Source organism: Oncorhynchus gorbuscha, linkage group LG26 (assembly GCF_021184085.1).
Source record: "Oncorhynchus gorbuscha isolate QuinsamMale2020 ecotype Even-year linkage group LG26, OgorEven_v1.0, whole genome shotgun sequence".
Lineage (NCBI taxonomy): Eukaryota > Metazoa > Chordata > Actinopteri > Salmoniformes > Salmonidae > Oncorhynchus > Oncorhynchus gorbuscha.
This window is the reverse complement of record NC_060198.1, coordinates 28,413,572-28,433,099: the sequence shown is the minus strand read 5'-3', so window position 1 is coordinate 28,433,099 and position 19,528 is coordinate 28,413,572. Positions and strand designations below refer to the sequence as shown.

Sequence of the window (19,528 nt, the reverse complement as noted above, 5' to 3'; positions counted from 1 at the left end):
GGCTCTTCACTGACAAATCGCGGTTTTGTCTCACCAGGGGTGATGGTCGGATTCACGTTTATCGTCGAAGAAATTAGCATTACACCGAGGCCTGTACTCTGGAGAGGGATCGATATGGAGGTGTAGGGTCCATCACGGTCTGGGGCGGTGTGTCACAGCATCATTGGACTGAGCTTGTTGTCATTGCAGGCAATCTCAATGCTGTGCGTTATAAGGAAGACATCATCCTCCCTCATGTGGTACTCTTCCTGCAGGCTCATCCTGACATGACCCTCTAGCATGACAATGCCACCAGCCATACTGCTGGTTCTGTGTGTGATTTCCTGCAAGACAGGAATGTCAGTGTTCTGCCATGGCCAGCGAAGAGCCCGGATCTCAATCCCATTGAGCACGTCTGGGACCTGTTGGAACGGAGGGTGAGGTCTAGGGTCATTCCCCCCAGAAATGTCCGGGAACTTGCAGGTGCCTAGGTGGAAGAATGAGGTAACACCTCACAGCAAGAACTGGCAAATCTGGTGCAGTCCATGAGGAGGAGCTGCACTGCAGTAAGCAATGCAGCTGGTGGCCACACCAGATACTGAGTGTTAATTTTGATTTTGACCCCCCCAGGTGCAGTGAAATGCTTGTGTTTCTAGCTTACACTTAACCCTAATTGCTCCAGAGGTGATGTACAATGGTGACCCTGGCTGTGACCCCACTCCCTGCGGGTATCTCAGGGGGTGTTGGGATATGCAAAAAACACATTTCCATTAGACTGTGTGTAACAGGACAAATATAAGCTCCCCTCAAAGTATTATTATATATATTTATATAGCAAATGCTTTAATCCAAAGTGGCAACAGTCAATGTATTTGGTATGTGACCCCAGTGGGAATTGACCCCACAACACTAGTGTCACTAATGCCATGCTCTTATGAACTGAGCCACATACAGGACATTACTCAATGCAGCTGGTGGCCACACCAGATACTGACTGTTACTTTTGAATTTGATCCCCTAGGAAACCCTCCTTAATGTACAGTATTTACAGCTGGGAGGCATTACTTGTCCCAGTATCAACAGAGAACAGTACTAGTTAGTGTGACTGGGAGCAGAAACTAGTGATCAGGAAACGTTGTCCAGTCAGGGATACATTTAAATGCACAACAATCTTTCAGCATATCCAGGTGATGGTCAAGCATGTGAGATAAGATATTCTTTTTTTGAAAATATAAACTTTTTTTAGGCTGTAAAACTGGAGAAAATATATACTTGACTAAAAAGTCAGACTATGTCCTATACTCCCACCCAGTGGTGAAAAGTAGAGAATCACATGTTTCCACGTCACCTGAGTCAGGGCGGGGGGCTCTCGAATCTCATAGAATACCATGATACAATCTCATAAACATTTTATTATAGGGGTGTGTTAACTACGTCCGATTGATTCACGGATATAATTTAAATGTATCAATTGCTCACATAGTCTCACATGAAGATGTTTAAAGAATTCTAACGTCTACGAACGAATGAATAACATTTCAAATTGATTATGTAGTTGATTAATTACCCCTCCCTAAATGCAATAATGTAAATGATTCATTATTTACTGTCAATCGCTAAAACAATGTACCAGGCAGCAACCATATTCTGATAACGTTTTATCTAGCAGGCGATACACGCGGAGAGTTGTAGGGTGTGGATGTGGAAGACCCCGAACGGCCAAGATGGCGGCGTCCATGGCAGATGCCGGGGAGTTTGAGAAGTGGCTGAATTATCGACTAGACTCCTTAGAAGTGGACCAGGAGGTGTATGGAGCTTATATTTTAGGAATACTTCAAGAGGAGGAGAGTGACGATGAGAAGGAGGACGCACTGCTAGGAATTCTATCTGCGTTTCTGGTAAATATAGCGGGCAGACATGCCATGCTTGCTCCGCGGTAAGTTAGTCAATAGCTGGCTAACGTGCTCAATGGTTACAAGTGGGTGTTAACTACGCTATCTAACAACTGAGTGACTACAATCGTTCTGTTCCCATATAACTAACTGGTAACAACGTTAGAGACACGTGCCAATCTACCATGAGCCATATTTGGAAATGGGGGGTTGGGCGAATCAAACCTGAATTTATCCACACCCTTTCTATTATTAGCCGGCTAGCCCTGTTGAGACTTCGGTGGAACTCTCCAGACAAACAGATGGTTCATGACATACAGCAAGGTGGTCAAGCCTCGAGAGCTACTAGGTACCGACCCGTTTGCAGGATTTAGTTGTTTTCACTAATCAGCTGCTCGTCAGGTTCAGGTGAATCAAGTGTGTTAGATCAGGGTCGGAGAAAGCCTACATGCTCAGTAGGCTGCTCCAAAAGTTGGCAACATCTGAGATAGAACATTTATTCTAACTGATGATTCATTGACACCGGGTCCTTCCCATTTGTTCTCAAATGAGAAGGGGGTCGCTGCAGCTCAATATGGCGTGTGGGAGTGTCGAAAGAAGTAGTGGCCCTCTTTCAGCATTGGGGAACAATGAGCGTGAGCGCCACATCTATGTCTATGGGCACAAGCACTGTTCATGACACAACTGTTCACCCCTCCTTGTTGAGAGAGAATATGGAAGGTTGAATGTTTGAGAAATGTCTCAAACGTCAACAGTGAAGAGGCGACTCCAGGTTGCTGGCCTTATAGAGTTGTAAAGAAAAAGACATATCTCAGACTGGCTAATAAAAATAAAAGGTTTGAGATGGGCAAAAGAACACAGACACTGGACAGAGGAACTCTGTCTAGAAGGGGGCCTGGTCACCGGCTTATTGACTCGTCGTGCAGCCCAATCAGCAACGCAAAATGGTCTTGAGTGGCAACATCTGCCCAATTAAATGATTCACTTTCCACACACCCACTCCTTTCAACACACCCACTCGTCCATACTAAAGTTGCCATATTGGGCTGTATCTAATCATTACTTGTCTCAAGGTAGTGGTGTTCAAATTCACTAACTAAATGCATCTCCATACTCCATACACTGTCTTCCATGCACAGGAGGATGAGAAACTTGAAGATGTCTGCAAAGAGATCATTAGTCAGTGGACTGAGAGCTGTGCCCGGTCGGCAACCAAAAACAAGGAGGATGGTATGAACATAAATCAAAAGCTAGAAACTTAAAAGACAGAACATTGTTCTAGCTGTACTTTCAGACATGAGCTAATAGCCGGAGCAGCCGTTGTATGAATTATGTGTTGAATTTCCTCTCTCTCTCTCCGTCTTTAGCTGAGGTACTGGCCATTGCCAATCTGATAGAGAAGCAGGCACAGATTGTGGTGAAACAGAAGGAAGTATCTCAGGAGTCCAGGAAGAGGAAAGAAGCTAAAGAAGCAGTCCTGGCTCAATATGCCAATATCACCGATGATGAGGAATATCCTTGGCTCAATATATTTAAACTATTGTGTACCCCTACAGTTATGCTTTGCCCCTTGTTAAACCTATACAGCTCTAAATGTCTTAAGTGTTTATTTCTGTAATGTATGATGCAATCACTCCCAAAATGTTCATTTTTATGTGACTGCAGTGAGGAGCACTATTTTTCAAGTTTCCTTGACATCAACACTGAAGCTGAAGAGGAGGAGCAGGCTTTCCCCCCCAGTGGTGATAAATGTATCCTGTCTATGCCTCTTATTGCTCCTCCAATAACTCCTATTGAGGAAAAATGTACTTACTGTGATATGTGGTTGTCCCACCTAGCTATCTTAAGATGAATGCACTAACTGTCTCACTCTGGATAAGGGTGTCTGCTAAATGACTAAAATGGAATGCAAATGTATTGTTCACTGCATTAAGTAACATTTAACCAGTACTATATTTTTGAAAGACCACTTATGGCACCGTCACAGCTTCTTAACCCAGGTAATAGTACATTTTGGTCTGTATTTGTAAAGCACCTCGGAATAAGAGTGCTGATCCCGGATCGGTGTTGCCTGTTAAATCTTGATTAAATGTATAGGGGAAACCTGATCCTAGATCAGCACTCCTACTATGATACGCTTTATGAATAGGGGCGCTGGTTTTGCTGTGAAACTCCTTTACTTGGTCTCCTCAGCCCTGTTTAAGAACACCAACGTGGAGGAGGTTTTGAGCAGGAAGAAGCAGCAGAGGGACCAGGCTAAGGAAGATTCGCATAAGAAGAAAGAGACGGACAAGATGCAGCGCGAGAAGGATAAACTAGCGAGGCAGGACAGGAAGGACAAGGAGAAGAAACGCACACAGAAAGGGGAACGCAAAAGATGAGAAAAACAAATGACACTGTGGGACATTGTCACATGAAATGCTTTGTTACTGGACAAAAAACTGAAATCAACATCTATTTTTACCTATCCCTTATTACCACCCGTACGATTGTAACAACTTGTCTGGACATTAATTGTTTTAACCAATTACCATTTTAGTTTTCTATAGATTTCAGTCATCAATCATCAAGCTTTATCTAAAGCGGGGAAGCGGTCCATCTATCTACAATGTGTTCTTTCTCCTCAACTGTGATTAATAAAGTAAATCAGTGACTCTATGAAAAGCCAACTTTAATAGTCTTATCTCTACTTGCTATGATCAACCTGCACAAGCTCTGGCCTGTATCTTTCATCCTACCATGTTGAAACTAAAGAGGCCGATGTTTCGGTATCATTGCTGTCCCTGCCTCCTTTTCAATATGCCTCTACTAATGGGGAGACTGCTGGAAAATGAATAGTCATTCAATAGATGTAGCATGCAAGCCTTCACTCTAAAAATGTTTGCCCAGCTTAAGTAATAATTTTCCAAGATAAATGTTTTTAAATGGCATTCAAATGTTCTGCAATTACTATAGGGGATATTGTAGTTAAAGGAAGGGGAAGTGCCCTATGGGATCTTAACTCACTCAGATTGAGGCACTGCTAGTATGTGCCAATGTGTTGCAAATGCTTTTCCTCTTTGGGGACGGATTCACTCAAGGCATTGTCATATTAAATACATTCAGTTTGGCACCCCGGTCTTCATGTACTGTCTATGCACTCTCTTGTATGAGAATCAGAACAATGTGGAGGTTGATACTGTATACCTCGATTATATCATATACAATGTTTGCAGAGTGGCAATGGGGTTCATTTTTAACATATGTTTGGAATAAATAAATGCCATTTTAAAGAGCTTTATTGTTCTTTGAATTAATAAAACATACAATTTCAAACAGGAACATTAAAAATACAGGGTTTTGAACACGTTTGCCACCTGTCTTACGAGTGTGTATTATGTCATTGATAGTATGTGTCCATCAAACTTCAGTCTGATGTTTTTACGTTTTTGAAATGAGCTGTAAAGCAGCGTGATTAACATTCAGAGAACTAAATTCAAAATAAGAATAACATAAGAGTTCATTAACATCAATGCATGAGCAGTCCAAATTCCTAACCTGAGAGTAGGTAGATTACAATACACTGACTAGAGTATGTTGCATTTAAGGTAAACTGAGGAAGCACAAGGCTTCAAGTTGACGATTGATTGGTATGTTAACATGGAATATGACAGAAAATTGGTTCCCCTTGCCATATCTACTCAACTTAGGAGGCAATGATCACTTATCCACAATTATGGGTTGTTAAGAAGCATATTAGAGAACTGAATGTCAAATCACATTCGAATAAATAAGTTTTAAAAATCAGGAAAACATTCAAATGAATGCCATGTTTTAATAATTATAAATAGTATCTTTAAATTATATTCGGGCTTTCTAAGATTCCCATTATTTTCGATGACCCTAATCACAAAATATTGTTATTTTTGAAGATAAATTATGCCTCAACACATTTCACATTATGAATTCCCCTACCCCAAGAGCAACTGTCAAACAAAGTGTATTAACATTTGTGGCCACTAAGGTAAATGAAACTCATTTTCCTTGTAATGATTGCAAGGACCCTAGCTCTCAGGTAGGTGACAATACTGTTGAATGTAAAACTGTATATTCTACAGTTATCACCACCACGCAGATAAAAAAATATCTGATCAGACTCTGCTCTCTCTCATGTTCCTAATACAAGCTTGTTAACAGGGATTTACTGGGGCTGAAGGGATTATGGGGATTCTCAATTCAACAGCATAATAGAATTGTACTGCAATTTAAAATAAATGCACCCCTGGTTATCACATTACATTGTTCTGAACAACCTGCTTTAGGAGAAATTTTAAATAAAACTGATAATCTCTTTGCTCAAACTGAGGCTACATGCAAGAATTCCTTCTATTCTGTCTAATGTGATCACAATTTAATCTGGCCTAATGCTCCTCACTGGTCTTGCTCTCAACAACATCTATAGCATGAACGTGAGTGTCACGTGAACCATAGGCTGGCTCAGTGGCATCAGAACTGAATAAGTGTTCTCCCTGGGCTGGTCTCCTCAGAGGTGCTCTGCTCATCCAGCTTGTCCGTGTTGGACTTGGGTAGGGTCATCTGTAGGGCACACCACAGGGCAGTGCGGGACTTCCTTGTGGTCAAACACAGACCCCTCAGTGCTGTAGCAAGCAGCAGGATATCTAGCAGGAATACAGGCAAAAAAGAAGAAATAAGACAGCTATTGCGTAAAGTAATTCAGTAAAAATACTTTAAAGTACTACTTAAGTCGTTTTTGGGGGTATCTGTACATTACTATTTATATTTTGGACAACTTCTACTTTTACTTCACTACATTCCTAAAAGAAAGTATACTTTCTACACCATACATTTTCCCTGGTACCAAAAAGTACTTGTTACATTTTGAATGCTTAGCAGGACAGGAAAATTGTCTAATTCACACTTATCAAGAGAACATCCCTGGTCATCCCTACTGCCTCTGATCTGGAGGACTCACTAAACACATGATTTGTTCCTAAATGATATCTGAGTGTTGGAGCATGCCCCTGGCTATCTATTTAAAAATAAAAAGTGCTGTCTGGTTTGCTAAATATAAGGAATTTGAAAGGATTTATACTTTTACTTTTGATACTTATGTATATTTGAGCAATTACATTTACTTTTGATACTTAAGTATATTTAAAACCAAATACTTTTATACTTTTACTCAAGTAGGATTTTACTGGGTGACTTTCACTTTTACTTGAGTCATTTTCTATAAAGGTATCTTTACTTTTACTCATGTATGGCAATTGGGTATTTTTTCAACCACTGGTTTTTAGGCCTCATCATCAGAGCTGACAAATGCTGCTCAACCATAACACGGAAAGGCAAATGTAGAAGATAAGCTCTGTTATTTGCTCTTTCAAGGAAATAACATATAAAAAATGGCAGCCATATTTCCAGAACAAATCTAAAACAACATTGGAAGACAAGCACAGACAAATGCTTGGGGATTCAGTTGTTCAGAACTAGCTGTGGCTCATTAATGACTTAGTGTTGAGTTACCTCTGTCCTCTCTGAAATGTGCGCTGGCCTGTCTCTGATGGTTTGAAGTGTTGACAAATTCCTCATTGCGTCTGGCCTGGGTAATGTAAATAGCCTCGAGGTGTCTGTCCAGTGCTGAACAAATATTGGCATGGAGGGGGAAGCTACGCAGACTCTCCATTTTACCCAGAAGGCTCACCACCTATGATATAAGAGGAAAATCAATTCCATCAATATTTCTTCCAATGTATTTTGAAACACTTGCAGAACTTGATGGGTGTTCATCTAGCCTACAGCAACTGGTATTCACGTATTGGTCTTAATCAACTCTTCTATCAACACTCATGCCAACTTTCGTGGAATTAACCATCATCTAATCCTAAAATTCCAAAGTGGACATTTAACCTCCTAGAGTTGATTCACGCACCGGTGCGTCAATCTAAGTAACATATATATTTTTAAAATCCCCATTAAAACCTCTCAGTTTAACCTAGAGATATCTGCATTGGATGAGTGTCTTTCCACCACATCTGCCGATGTAGCACTTTCACATCTGCGTTTGGGCTAGAAACTAATGCTGCCCCAAGTGTCATGGGACTCGTCTGTAGGTAACTGGTACTGGTTTTAAAAAATTGATGGAAATATGAAGGTAGTTTTGTGCTACACAATACTCCAAAGCATGAAATGGATTTTTAGAAATGTTTGCAAATTTATTTTAAAAAATTAACAAAAAAGTTCAAATATAACATTTACATAAGTATTCAAACCCTTTACTCAGTCCTTGTTGAAGCACCTTTGGCAGCGATTACAGCCTTGTGTCTTCTTGGGTATGACGCTACAAGCTTGGCACACCTGTATTTGGGGAGTTATTCTCTGCGGATCCACTCAAGCTCTGTCAGGTTGGATGGGGAGTGTCGCTGCACAGCTATTTTCAGGTCTCTCCAGAGATGTTCCATCGGGTTCAAGTCTGGGCCCTGGCTGTGCCACTCAAGGACATTCAGAGACTTCTCCCGAAGTCACTCCTGTGTTGTCTTGGCTGTGTGATTAGGGTCGTTGTCCAGTTGGAACGTAAACCTTCGCCCCAGTCTGAGGTCCTGGGCACTCTGGAGCAAGTTTTCATCAAGGATCTCTCTATTTTGGTACCCTTCCCCAGATCTGTGCCTCGACACAAGGGTTTGAATACTTATGTAAATAAGGTATTCAACTTTTTAAATGTTTTAACACATTTCCAAATTTCCAAAAACCTGTTTCCGCTTTGTCATTATGGGGTATTGTGTATAGATTGATAAGGGACATTTTTCCCCAATCAATTTTAATAAGGCTGTAATGTTTAAAACAATTCCATATGTCAGCTTATAGAATCCTCCCCCAGCTTAGACTTATCAGAATGAATATTTCTCACCTTGGCTTGTTCTCGGATCTGGTCCACGATGAGACGGTCCACTCTAGAAGGGTTAGGTGGGATTTTGGGGAGGGCACTGCTGGTCACCACAGAAATCCGCTTTCCAGGATAACTCATGGTAAGGAAGTCCTCTGTCTAAAACACATCATATAAAAAAACACAACTCCAACCAGTCGAACTATACATTTTAATCCTAGTTCGGGAGACATTCTTACCAAGTATTGTATTGCAGCATAATCAGATAAATAATAAGGATTTCAAGATGATCACAAGAAGCAAAAACCTTCCCACTAAATGAACCACTAATTTTTATTGCTCACCTTCTTCCTCTCCTTCTCCAGGACTCTCCACTGCTCATAGCACTCCTCCAGGTGGAAGTGGAGCTGGCTCATGGGTCCTCCCCGGTTCCTTATTATCCTCGGGGAGCGGAGGCCTCCCATCATCCCTGGGTAGGGGTTCTCTCCGTTGGAGCCCATCATGTCATTGAGGTAAGGGTTGAAAGCTGCAAACTCCCCGTCTGGCAGCAGGTCACACAGGTCCATGGGGGGGATGGAACCGCCGTAGGGGAAGGAGGATCTGGAGTTGAAGCTGGCAGAGTTCAGAGACATGTGGCAGGAGTTCTGTCTGGGGTCATTCACAGCCTGATACATGCAAGGCAGAAAGGCTGGGTTCTTTCCTGCGTTGACGGTGCCGTTTCCTCCACCGAATCTCTGAGAGCCATACATGCTGCCGAGTAGGTCGAGGTAAGGGTTTTGCAGGAGCCCCTGCTTTTTGTCCCCGTCTCCTGTCATGTGAGTGCTGGTCTGGGGCCTTGTCTTCCCATCCAAGCGCTGAGTGGAGGAACAGCCATCAGCCATCAGTCCAGCCATGTGCATCCTGCTCTTGTCCAGCTGCATCTCAAAGTCACTGTCGCTGGCTCCCCTCCTCAGCCCGCCCATGCCCATCCCGACCTGGTTCTGTCCTTCCCTGCTGCTGTGGAGGTTGGGCCCGTCCCCCTGACTGTAGTCCTGGATGCACGGTGGTGGTCCTCTCTGCATCTGGTGGGAGTGCTGAGGTACAAACTCAGGCACAGAGTGGGACAGCATCTTGGACGGCCCAGAGGATAAACAGTTTCCCCTTGGCTGCTGATGCTGCTGCTTGAGTTTGTTCTGCAACTGGTTCTGCTGGCTATAATGGTTAGAGTGCTGGTTCAGACTCAGGCCCGTAGAGAGGGGGTTGCTTCCTTTCTGGACAGCCATCTTGTTTTGGTGAGAAATTGTAGGATTAAAAGACGCTGAGAATGATTTTGGTTGTTGGAAATACTCAACGTGTTGTGGACCAAATCCAGATAAGTCTTTGGAATCAAAGTCTCTCTGTAGCGGCTGTTTGCTCTTCATTCCTCCATCAGTCTCCCTCTGCATGGCTCCATACTCCCCTCCCAGTTCCTTCTTAAACTGCATGGCTTGAGTGCTTTGCCCAGGCATCCTTGTGTTGGAGAAGTTCCTCTGTTCGGCCATGATGTTGTCATACTGCATCTGCACACTCTGCCGGTTCTGGGGCTCCCTATCACATGCGTTGTCCTGCTCACCCACCATCAGGGCCTGGATGTTGCTGGCCAGCCTGTTGACCTCTTGCATGGTGTACTGCTTGGTCCTTCTGGGCTTGGCGCTGATCTGGCCTGGTAACTCTCCATAGTAGTGGTCAAAGCACTGGTTGTTTATCTTGCTCTGGGGGCAGAAGGAGGGTGCACAGGCATCCATGTGGTCAGAAAGAGCGTTCCTAGACTCACAGAAGCCTCCAAACTTCTCAGCTGTGTTGTACTCGTGTTTACTCGGCCTCATGTTTGAACGGTAGGCGTTCCCCACTTTGGGCAGTGGTAGCCCCGGCGGCTTCGGCAGCTCTTGGGTCTGTAGAGAGTATCTAGTGTCCATGTCTCCATTGCAGGAAGAGAGGAGCCACTGCTGGTCACTGGTATCAAAGCCGTTGAAACGCTGGTAGAACTCTTCGGAACCTCGGTTCATTGGCTGCCCTTGTGCTTTACTGAAAGACTCAGGGTAAACATGGTTTGGCAGAAAGTTGGACTGCACTTTGGGCTCAGACTGGAAGTACTGCTGGCAATCGTCGCTCATTGACTTGGGAGACCAGACAGATTTCAGTTGGGATAATGTCCTAAAAGGAGAGTTGAGAAGTTAAAGGTTAAATACAGTTTTTTAAACACAATTGAAAGTCTCAAAGTCATTACTAGCAAACGTTGTGGTTTCCATTTCCAATTCCCATTAATTTGCCTCCGAATACAAAGAAATGAGCTCATATCACTGAAGACAAAAAATAACCTCCTAATGAATAACTTACTCTTCAGTATAGTAACTGTCCATTTGATCAGCCTCCTCTAAGATATTTGACACCAGCCCATAGAGATCAGCTTCACTTCCACAGTCATTTCCATCTGGGAGATTCCTTGGAGATTTAAAACATAAGCATTTCAAAAGACGTGAAAAAGAAGACCATTTACATTTCAAATGGAGTGGGACATACAGTATATGACAAAGTTCAGTGGTTATTAGAAGTTCAACTGAATTTCAAATGGACAGTGTGTTCATGAACACCTTGTGTCTTCAAATCACCTCTATGATTTCAGTACAATTAATTAGAATAAACAAAAATGCAACAATTTCAACAGTTCATATAAGGAAATCAGTCCATTTAAATAAATGCCTTAGACCCTAATCTACGGATTTCACATGACTGGGAATACAGATATGCATCTGTTGGTCACAGATACTGTACCATAAAAAAAGTAGAGTAGTGGATCAGAAAACCAGTCTGTATTTGGTGTGACCACCATTTGCCTCATGCAGTGCGACACATCTCCTTCGCATAGAGTTGATCAGGCTGTTGATTGTGACCTGTGGAATGTTGTCCCATTACTCTTCAATGGCTGTGCGAAGTTTCTGCATATTGGCAGGAACTGGAAGACACTGTCATACACATCAATCCAGAGAATCCCAAACATGCTCAATGGGTGACATGTCTGGTGAGTATGCAGGCCATGGAAGAACTGGGACATTTTCAACTTCCTGGAATTGTGTACAGATCCTTGCAATATGGGGCCGTGCATTATCACGCTGAAACCTGAGGTGATGGCGTCGAATGAATGGCACAAAAAAGGATTTAGTCACGGTATCTCTTTGCATTCAAATTGCCATTGATAAAATACAATTGTGTTTGTTGTCTGTAGCTTATGCCTGCCCATACCATAACCCAGTGTTGTAAAGTCCTTAAGTAAAAATACTTTAAATTACTACTTAAGTCATTTTTTGTACTTTAATGTTAATATTTTTGACTACTTTTACTTTTACTTCAATACATTTCTAAAGAAAATGTTGTACTTTTTACTCCATACATTTCCCTGACACCCAAAAGTACTTGTTACATTTTGAATGCTTAGCAGGACAGAACATGGTCAAATTCACACACTTATCAAGAGGACATCCCTGGTCATCTCTACTACCTCTGATCTGGCGGACTCAATAAACACAAATACTTTGTTTGTAAATGATGTCAGAGTGTTGGAGTGCGCTCCTGGCTATCTGTAAATAAATAAAAAACATGAAAATTGTGCCTACTGGTTTGCTTAATATAAGTAATTAGAAAAGATTCATACTTCTACTTTTGATACTTAAATACATTTACTTTTGATACTTAAGTATACTTACCTCCAAATACTTTTAGACTTTTACTCAAGTAGTATTTAATGGGTGACTTTCACTTTTACTTGAGTCATTTTCTATTAAGGTATCTTTACTAAAGTATGACAATTGGGTACTTTTTCCACCACTGCCATAACCCCACCGCCACCATGAGGCACTCTGTTCACAACATTGACATCAGCAAACCACTCGCCCACACGACGCCATACACGTGGTCTGCGGTTGTGAGGCCAGTTGGAGTTACTGCCAAATTCTCTAAAACGACAGAGTATGGTACAGAAATTAACATTAAATTCTCTGGCAACAGCTCGGGTGGACATTCCTGCAGTCAGCACACTAATTGCACGCTCCCTCAAAACTTGAGACACCTGTGGCATTGTGTTTCTCCTTGCAAAGGAGAAATGCTCACTAAAAGGGATATAAACACATTTGAGGCCAACATTTGAGAGACATAAGCTTTTTGTGCATATGGACCATTTCTGGGGTCTTTTATTTCAGCTGATGAAACATGGAACCAACACTTTACATGCTGCGTTTATATTTTTGTTCACTATAAATTAAGACTTGCTCTTCCTTTTCCCAATACATTCTTCAGACTGTCAAAGATAAATACTGGTATGACAAAACACAGTATGGACCAGGTCAGTATACAATTCTGAGAGTTGCATTAGAAATAGTTAGTTTAGTTACCTGCTTTTAACATTGTTCTGGGTGCAATTAATGAGTTGGTATGGATCATCGTGTGCCGACCAGGGTGTGTAGGACATGGGAGGTTCTTCTGACAGTGAGAAATCGGGTAATGGGATGTAAGGATGCAATAGCCTTTCGGTGTCCGCAGTTCCACAGGTCTGCGAGACAATAAAAAAGGGAATTCATGAACCCTAGTGAAAACATCAGCCAGTCACTGGTGAGAGATGAGAGATAGCATTCTGATTCCGTGTTGCCTACAATAGACAATTCATACCTAAGACTTACAAAACACTAGCTACTTATTATAAACCATTAATAAACACACCACTTGAATTATTGATCATCTATAGCGTACATTGTAATGAACTGCAGTCTAGAAAAGTAAAAGACTTCTTTTGAATGTCTCACCTGATGCTTATTTGAGGAAAAGAATGAGTCTGAACCTGATGATGCCCTCTGGAATCGATCAAACGCCATTCTCACTCCTCTTGAACTTGCACTTATTCTATTCTTCACTGCATTATTAAACTAAACATCACAAAGATATTCATACAAACATTCAACAGAACAATAAGAGTTTCATTGACTAGCTATCTTGATTATTGTAATTAAATGTACGTTAGCTAGCAACAGTAGCGAACGTTAACTAGCTAAGTTAGTTACAAAGATAGAACGAAGGATGCTCGGCAGGTGTCTAGCTAGCTAAACCCGAAACACCCAAAACAAACCACTTTTATGAGTTCAATCGACAACCTATTCTGAATGACACAGTAATAACAGACAGTTTCACTTTTGTCCTAAGTTAGCGTTTGTGTCCCTTGTCTCCCTCAGTCACACGGTTTGTGTCTAACTTAACTAAATGTAGCTAGTCAACTGGGCGAGCTAGCTAGCTTACCTCCATAAATTCACTTGTAAACAACGTTTCTGTAGGAAATTTCCCCAGGTGAAATGTTCACGATTTAAAAATATAACTTTTCTAAAAAAAAAATGAATTAAATCAAACGGACTTTAAACAATGACAGGGGAAATCACTAGTACACTGCGGCTAGCTACAGAAGTATTGATCTCGAGCTTGCCAGTTGCTCTTCTCGCTTTTATAAAGTAGCGTCACGAGCAAGACCTTCAGCGGACATCTCACTCACGACCTTCAGCGGACATCTCACTCACGACCTTCAGCGGACATCTCACTCAAAACCTTCAGCGGACATCTCACTCAAAACCTTCAGCGGACATCTCACTCACGACCTTCAGCGGACATCTCACTCAAAACCTTCAGCGGACATCTTACTCAAGACCTTCAGTGGACATCTCACTCAAGACCTTCAGCGGACATCTCACTCACAAACTTCAGCGGACATCTCACTCACGACCTTCAGCGGACATCTCACTCAAAACCTTCAGCGGACATCTCACTCAAGACCTTCAGCGGACATCTCACTCAAGACCTTCAGCGGACATCTCACTCAAGACCTTCAGCGGACATCTCACTCAAGACCTTCAGTGGACATCTCATTCAAGACCTTCAGCGGACATCTCACTCAAGACCTTCAGTGGACATCTCATTCAAGACCTTCAGCGGACATCTCACTCAAGACCTTCAGTGGACATCTCATTCAAGACCTTCAGCGGGCATCTTACTCAAGACCTTCAGCGGACATCTTACTCAAGACCTTCAGCGGACATCTCACTCAAGACCTTCAGTGGACATCTCACTCAAGACCTTCAGCGGACATCTCACTCAAGACCTTCAGCGGACATCTCAGCGGAGTTTTCACAACAACTCCCCGCGAATAACATGCTCTTCTTTTATCACTGACTGTCTCAAAGGTGATGATTGGTCCATAAGAAGCGTTTTGACCCAATGGGTTCCAATAGGGATTGTACACATAAAGGGCATAGCAATTAAAATATGGGGGAATCCTATTGTATTATCAATGAGGGACTATATCATGAGGCTTTTTCATGCATAGTGAAGGATTTTGTTAAACATCTATTGCTCTTCTTGAATCATTTTCGTGGAACGTTTTTTTAAATAAATAAACGTGTGGTCGGCTACATCATAGTAAAGTATACAATCCTGTGTTACATTAAATACTAATAACTAAGTCATAGCAAAAATAGTGCTTAGTCATGTCCAGCGCCTCAATTTATTCAACCAAATATGAATAAACTTCCCTTGTACAAGTCGTTGGAGACTGGATGAAATACCACAGAGTCCCATCACAGCAGCAAGATTTGTGACCTGTTTGCCAGGAACAAACACCATTGTAAATACAACCCATATTTATGCTTATTTATGTTCTCTTTTGTACTTTAACCATTTCTACATCGTTACAACATAATATGACATTTGTAATGTCTTTTATTTTGGAACTTCTGTGAGTGGAATGTTTACTGTTCATATTTATTGTTTATTTCACTTTTGTATATTATCTACCTCACTTGCTTTGGCAATGTTAACATATGTTTCCCATGCCAATAAAGCCTCTTGAATTGAATTGACTGGACATCTTTGGTTACAAGTTTTGCAAATGCATTGTCCTACAATACCCACAAGATGTCGCTATGTCTATAGTTTTTTTTGCGTTGACCAGATAGATAGATAGATAGATAGATAGATAGATAGATAGATAGATAGATAGATAGATAGATAAATATGTCACAAGAAAAGGGCAACCAGTGAAGAACAAACACCATTGTAAATACAATCTATATTTATGCTTGTTAATTTTCCCTTGTGTTCTTTAAACCATTTGTACATTGTTACATATATGTATAATGTATAATATGACATTTGTAATGTCTTTATTGTTTTGACATTTCTGTATGTGTAATGTTTACTGTTAATTTGTATTGTTTATTTCACTTTTGTATATTGCTTGCTTTGGCAATGTTAACACGTTTCCCATGCCAATGAAGCCCCTTGAATTGAATAGATAGATAGATAGATAGATAGATAGATAGATAGATAGATAGATAGATAGATAGATAGATAGATAGATAGATAGATAGATAGAGACCGACCGACCGACTGACACACAGACATTGCTTCAATTCAGCCACAAGAGCATTAGTGAGGTCAGGCACTGATGTTGGGTGATTAGGCCTGGCTCGCTATCGGCATTCCAATTCATCCCAAAGGTGTTCGATGCAGTTGAGGTCAGGGATATGTGCAGGCCAGTCAAGTTCTTCCACCCTGATCTTGACGAACAATTTCTGCATGGACCTCGCTTTATGCACAGGGGCATTGTCATGCTGAAACAGGAAAGGGCCTTCCCCAAACTGTTGCCTCAAAGTTGGAAGCACAGAATCTCGAGAATGACAATGTATGCTGTAGCGTTAAGATTCCCCTGCCCGAACCATGAAAAACAACCCCAGACCATTATTCCTCCTCCACCAAACTTTACTGTTGACACTGTGCATTGTGGAAGGTAGTGTTCTCCTGGCATCCGCCAAATCCAGATTCATCCGTCGAACTGCCAGATGGTTAACCGTGCTTCATCACTCCAGAGAACACAGGTTGTAGCAACATCATGGTGGGTACAGGGAAATTAGAGTATCATGTAGCAACCTAAACCTATCGATGTTACATTGAACTGGGTGAATGGAATATGAATGGCAGTTATCCAATATGCTGTAATAGAAATAAGGCCATGTCCATAAAAAAAAAACGCCCTCCCTCCTCTTAAACGTCACCAACCGCCACTGCCTTTCATAGAATGGTGAGAATGGCCCAGCACATCACTGGGGGTGAGCTCCCAGCCATCCAGGACATACATGCCAGGGGGTGTCTGAGAAAGACCCAGCCAACCGATACATGGACTCCCCCTTACGAAAAAAGATTGCAGTTAAACACGGTTATATAACTGTAGTTAGAATGCAGAATAACTGCAGGATGCTGCAAATACTGCGTCCAATATAACGCAATTGTTTTTACTGCAGGCATTTTGCAGTGTAACTGCTTTTACAGTGCAATCACTGCGTCCAGAATACCACAGTCGACTGCAGTTACTGCACTTTTACTGCAATTTCAAAACCACTCTCTTTTTTTGGCAAGGGCCTAAAGCAGCTTATATCCCCTGGCCATACATGGCTAACTATTACTTCGCCCCCTCTCCCACAGACTATCCACACTGACTCTAGGCCCATCCACAGGTCTCTACCCACTCTGACACACACACCTTCACTGTCACTTTTACTCACACACACACACACACACACACACACACACACACACACACACACACACACACACACACACACACACACACACACACACACACACACACACACACACACACACACACACACACACACACACAGCCACACTGCTGCTAAATTATTATTAATTTGATGTATTACTACCATTATGCTGCAGTTCATTGTTCATTGATTACTGATTGCATTCTCATTAATATCGTCCAATTGATCCTGCTACTGGTCACTATTAATCCTGATTACGTGTTGATATTACCATTAGTATATTACCATAGTATTTAAATATTCCTGCTACCGGTCACTTTTCAGCCCAGTTTACACTGCTATATTGTTTATTGTTATTAACATTATTATTATTTATCCAGCTGCCAATCACTTTTGCCTCATCTATGCCTGCCTACGTGTACATATCTACTACCTCAGCTCCTGGAGTATCCCTGCCTACGTGTACATATCTACTACCTCAGCTCCTGGAGTATCCCTGCCACGTGTACGTGTACATATCTACTACCTCAGCTCCTGGAGTATCCCTGCCTACGTGTACATATCTACTACCTCAGCTCCTGGTACATATCTACTACCTCAGCTATCCCTGCTCACTGTACATATCTACTACCTCAGCTCCTGGAGTATCCCTGCTCACTGTACATATCTACTACCTCAGCTCCTGGAGTATCCCTGCTCACTGTACATATCTACTACCTCAGCTCCTGGAGTATCCCTGCTCACTGTACATATCTACTACCTCAGCTCCTGGAGTATCCCTGCTCACTGTACATATCTACTACCTCAGCTCCTGGAGTATCCCTGCTCACTGTACATATCTACTACCTCAGCTCCTCGAGTATCCCTGCTCACTGTACATATCTACTACCTCAGCTCCTGGAGTATCCCTGCTCACTGTACATATCTACTACCTCAGCTCCTGGAGTATCCCTGCTCACTGTACATATCTACTACCTCAGCTCCTCTAGTATCCCTGCTCACTGTATATATCTACTACCTCAGCTCCTGGAGTATCCCTGCTCACTGTACATATCTACTACCTCAGCTCCTCGAGTATCCCTGCTCACTGTACATATCTACTACCTCAGCTCCTCTACTACCTCAGCTCCTGGAGTATCCCTGCTCACTGTACATATCTACTACCTCAGCTCCTGGAGTATCCCTCCTGCTCACTGCTCACTGTACATATCTACTACCTCAGCTCCTCCTCAGTATCCCTGCTCACTGTACATATCTACTACCTCAGCTCCTGGAGTATCCCTGCTCACTGTACATATCTACTACCTCAGCTCCTGGAGTATCCCTGCTCACTGTACATATCTACTACCTCAGCTCCTCGAGTATCCCTGCTCACTGTACATATCTACTACCTCAGCTCCTGGAGTATCCCTGCTCACTGTACATATCTACTACCTCAGCTCCTGGAGTATCCCTGCTCACTGTACATATCTACTACCTCAGCTCCTGGAGTATCCCTGCTCACTGTACATATCTACTACCTCAGCTCCTCGAGTATCCCTGCTCACTGTACATATCTACTACCTCAGCTCCTCGAGTATCCCTGCTCACTGTACATATCTACTACCTCAGCTCCTCGTAGCTCCTATCCCTGCTCACTGTACATATCTACTACCTCAGCTCCTGGAGTATCCCTGCTCACTGTACATATCTACTACCTACTCCTGGAGTATCCCTGCTCACTGTACATATCTACTACCTCAGCTCCTGGAGTATCCCTGCTCACTGTACATATCTACTACCTCAGCTCCTGGAGTATCCCTGCTCACTGTACATATCTACTACCTCAGCTCCTCGAGTATCCCTGCTCACTGTACATATCTACTACCTCAGCTCCTCGAGTATCCCTCTGCTCACTGTACATTTCGTACTGACACTGTTTTCCTTTTTCTTCCTTTCTTATCTCTTATTTTTCGTGATAAATAACATTTGAAACCTAACTGATATATAGATAGATAAATATATATATGCACATATTGGCGTTGTGAGCGAGGCTACACTACAGTATGGTTCATTCAGGGGATGTATACTGTACTGCAGTTACTCAGACTCTCCCAAGTTGATACTGCTCTACAATTCCATTGGCCAGCAAAACACTGGGAAGGGGTGGGAATCTGTTTCTAGAGCCCCCT

The 19,528-nt window shown here is 42.3% G+C and overlaps 2 protein-coding genes across 2 annotated transcripts; one reads left to right on the top strand and one right to left on the bottom strand.

The window, feature by feature from the left end:
- The first annotated feature begins 1,649 nt into the window (after window positions 1–1,649).
- LOC124016505 (coiled-coil domain-containing protein 43-like) lies at window positions 1,650–5,146 on the top strand. The gene is made up of 5 exons (XM_046332074.1): window positions 1,650–1,877; window positions 3,011–3,101; window positions 3,239–3,383; window positions 3,576–3,622; window positions 4,065–5,146. The coding sequence occupies exons 1-5, from the start codon at window positions 1,704–1,706 to the stop codon at window positions 4,250–4,252; spliced, it is 645 nt and encodes a 214-aa protein (XP_046188030.1). The 5' UTR covers window positions 1,650–1,703; the 3' UTR covers window positions 4,253–5,146.
- Window positions 5,139–14,231, bottom strand: LOC124016504 (meiosis-specific coiled-coil domain-containing protein MEIOC-like). Its single transcript, XM_046332073.1, has 8 exons — window positions 14,050–14,231; window positions 13,563–13,682; window positions 13,155–13,312; window positions 11,107–11,211; window positions 9,096–10,923; window positions 8,776–8,910; window positions 7,395–7,575; window positions 5,139–6,529 (listed from the first exon to the last, which is right to left on the bottom strand). Exons 1-8 carry the CDS (start codon window positions 14,053–14,055, stop codon window positions 6,357–6,359), a joined length of 2,706 nt encoding a protein of 901 aa, XP_046188029.1. The 5' UTR covers window positions 14,056–14,231; the 3' UTR covers window positions 5,139–6,356.
- Window positions 14,232–19,528: the final 5,297 nt, after the last annotated feature.

What these genes read in the sequence shown, in the direction of transcription:
- LOC124016505 (XM_046332074.1), top strand. Translation starts at nt 1,704, where the DNA reads ATGGCGGCGTCCATGGCAGATGCCGGGGAGTTTGAGAAGTGGCTGAAT. An exon ending in AACCAAAAACAAGGAGGATG is followed by an intron (nt 3,102 to 3,238) that starts GTATGAACATAA and finishes CTCCGTCTTTAG; the next exon opens with CTGAGGTACTGGCCATTGCC. An exon ending in CCCCCCCAGTGGTGATAAAT is followed by an intron (nt 3,623 to 4,064) that starts GTATCCTGTCTA and finishes TGGTCTCCTCAG; the next exon opens with CCCTGTTTAAGAACACCAAC.
- LOC124016504 (XM_046332073.1), bottom strand. An exon ending in TTTCCTCAAATAAGCATCAG is followed by an intron (nt 13,313 to 13,562) that starts GTGAGACATTCA and finishes ATTGTCTCGCAG; the next exon opens with ACCTGTGGAACTGCGGACAC. An exon ending in CAGAACAATGTTAAAAGCAG is followed by an intron (nt 11,212 to 13,154) that starts GTAACTAAACTA and finishes TAAATCTCCAAG; the next exon opens with GAATCTCCCAGATGGAAATG.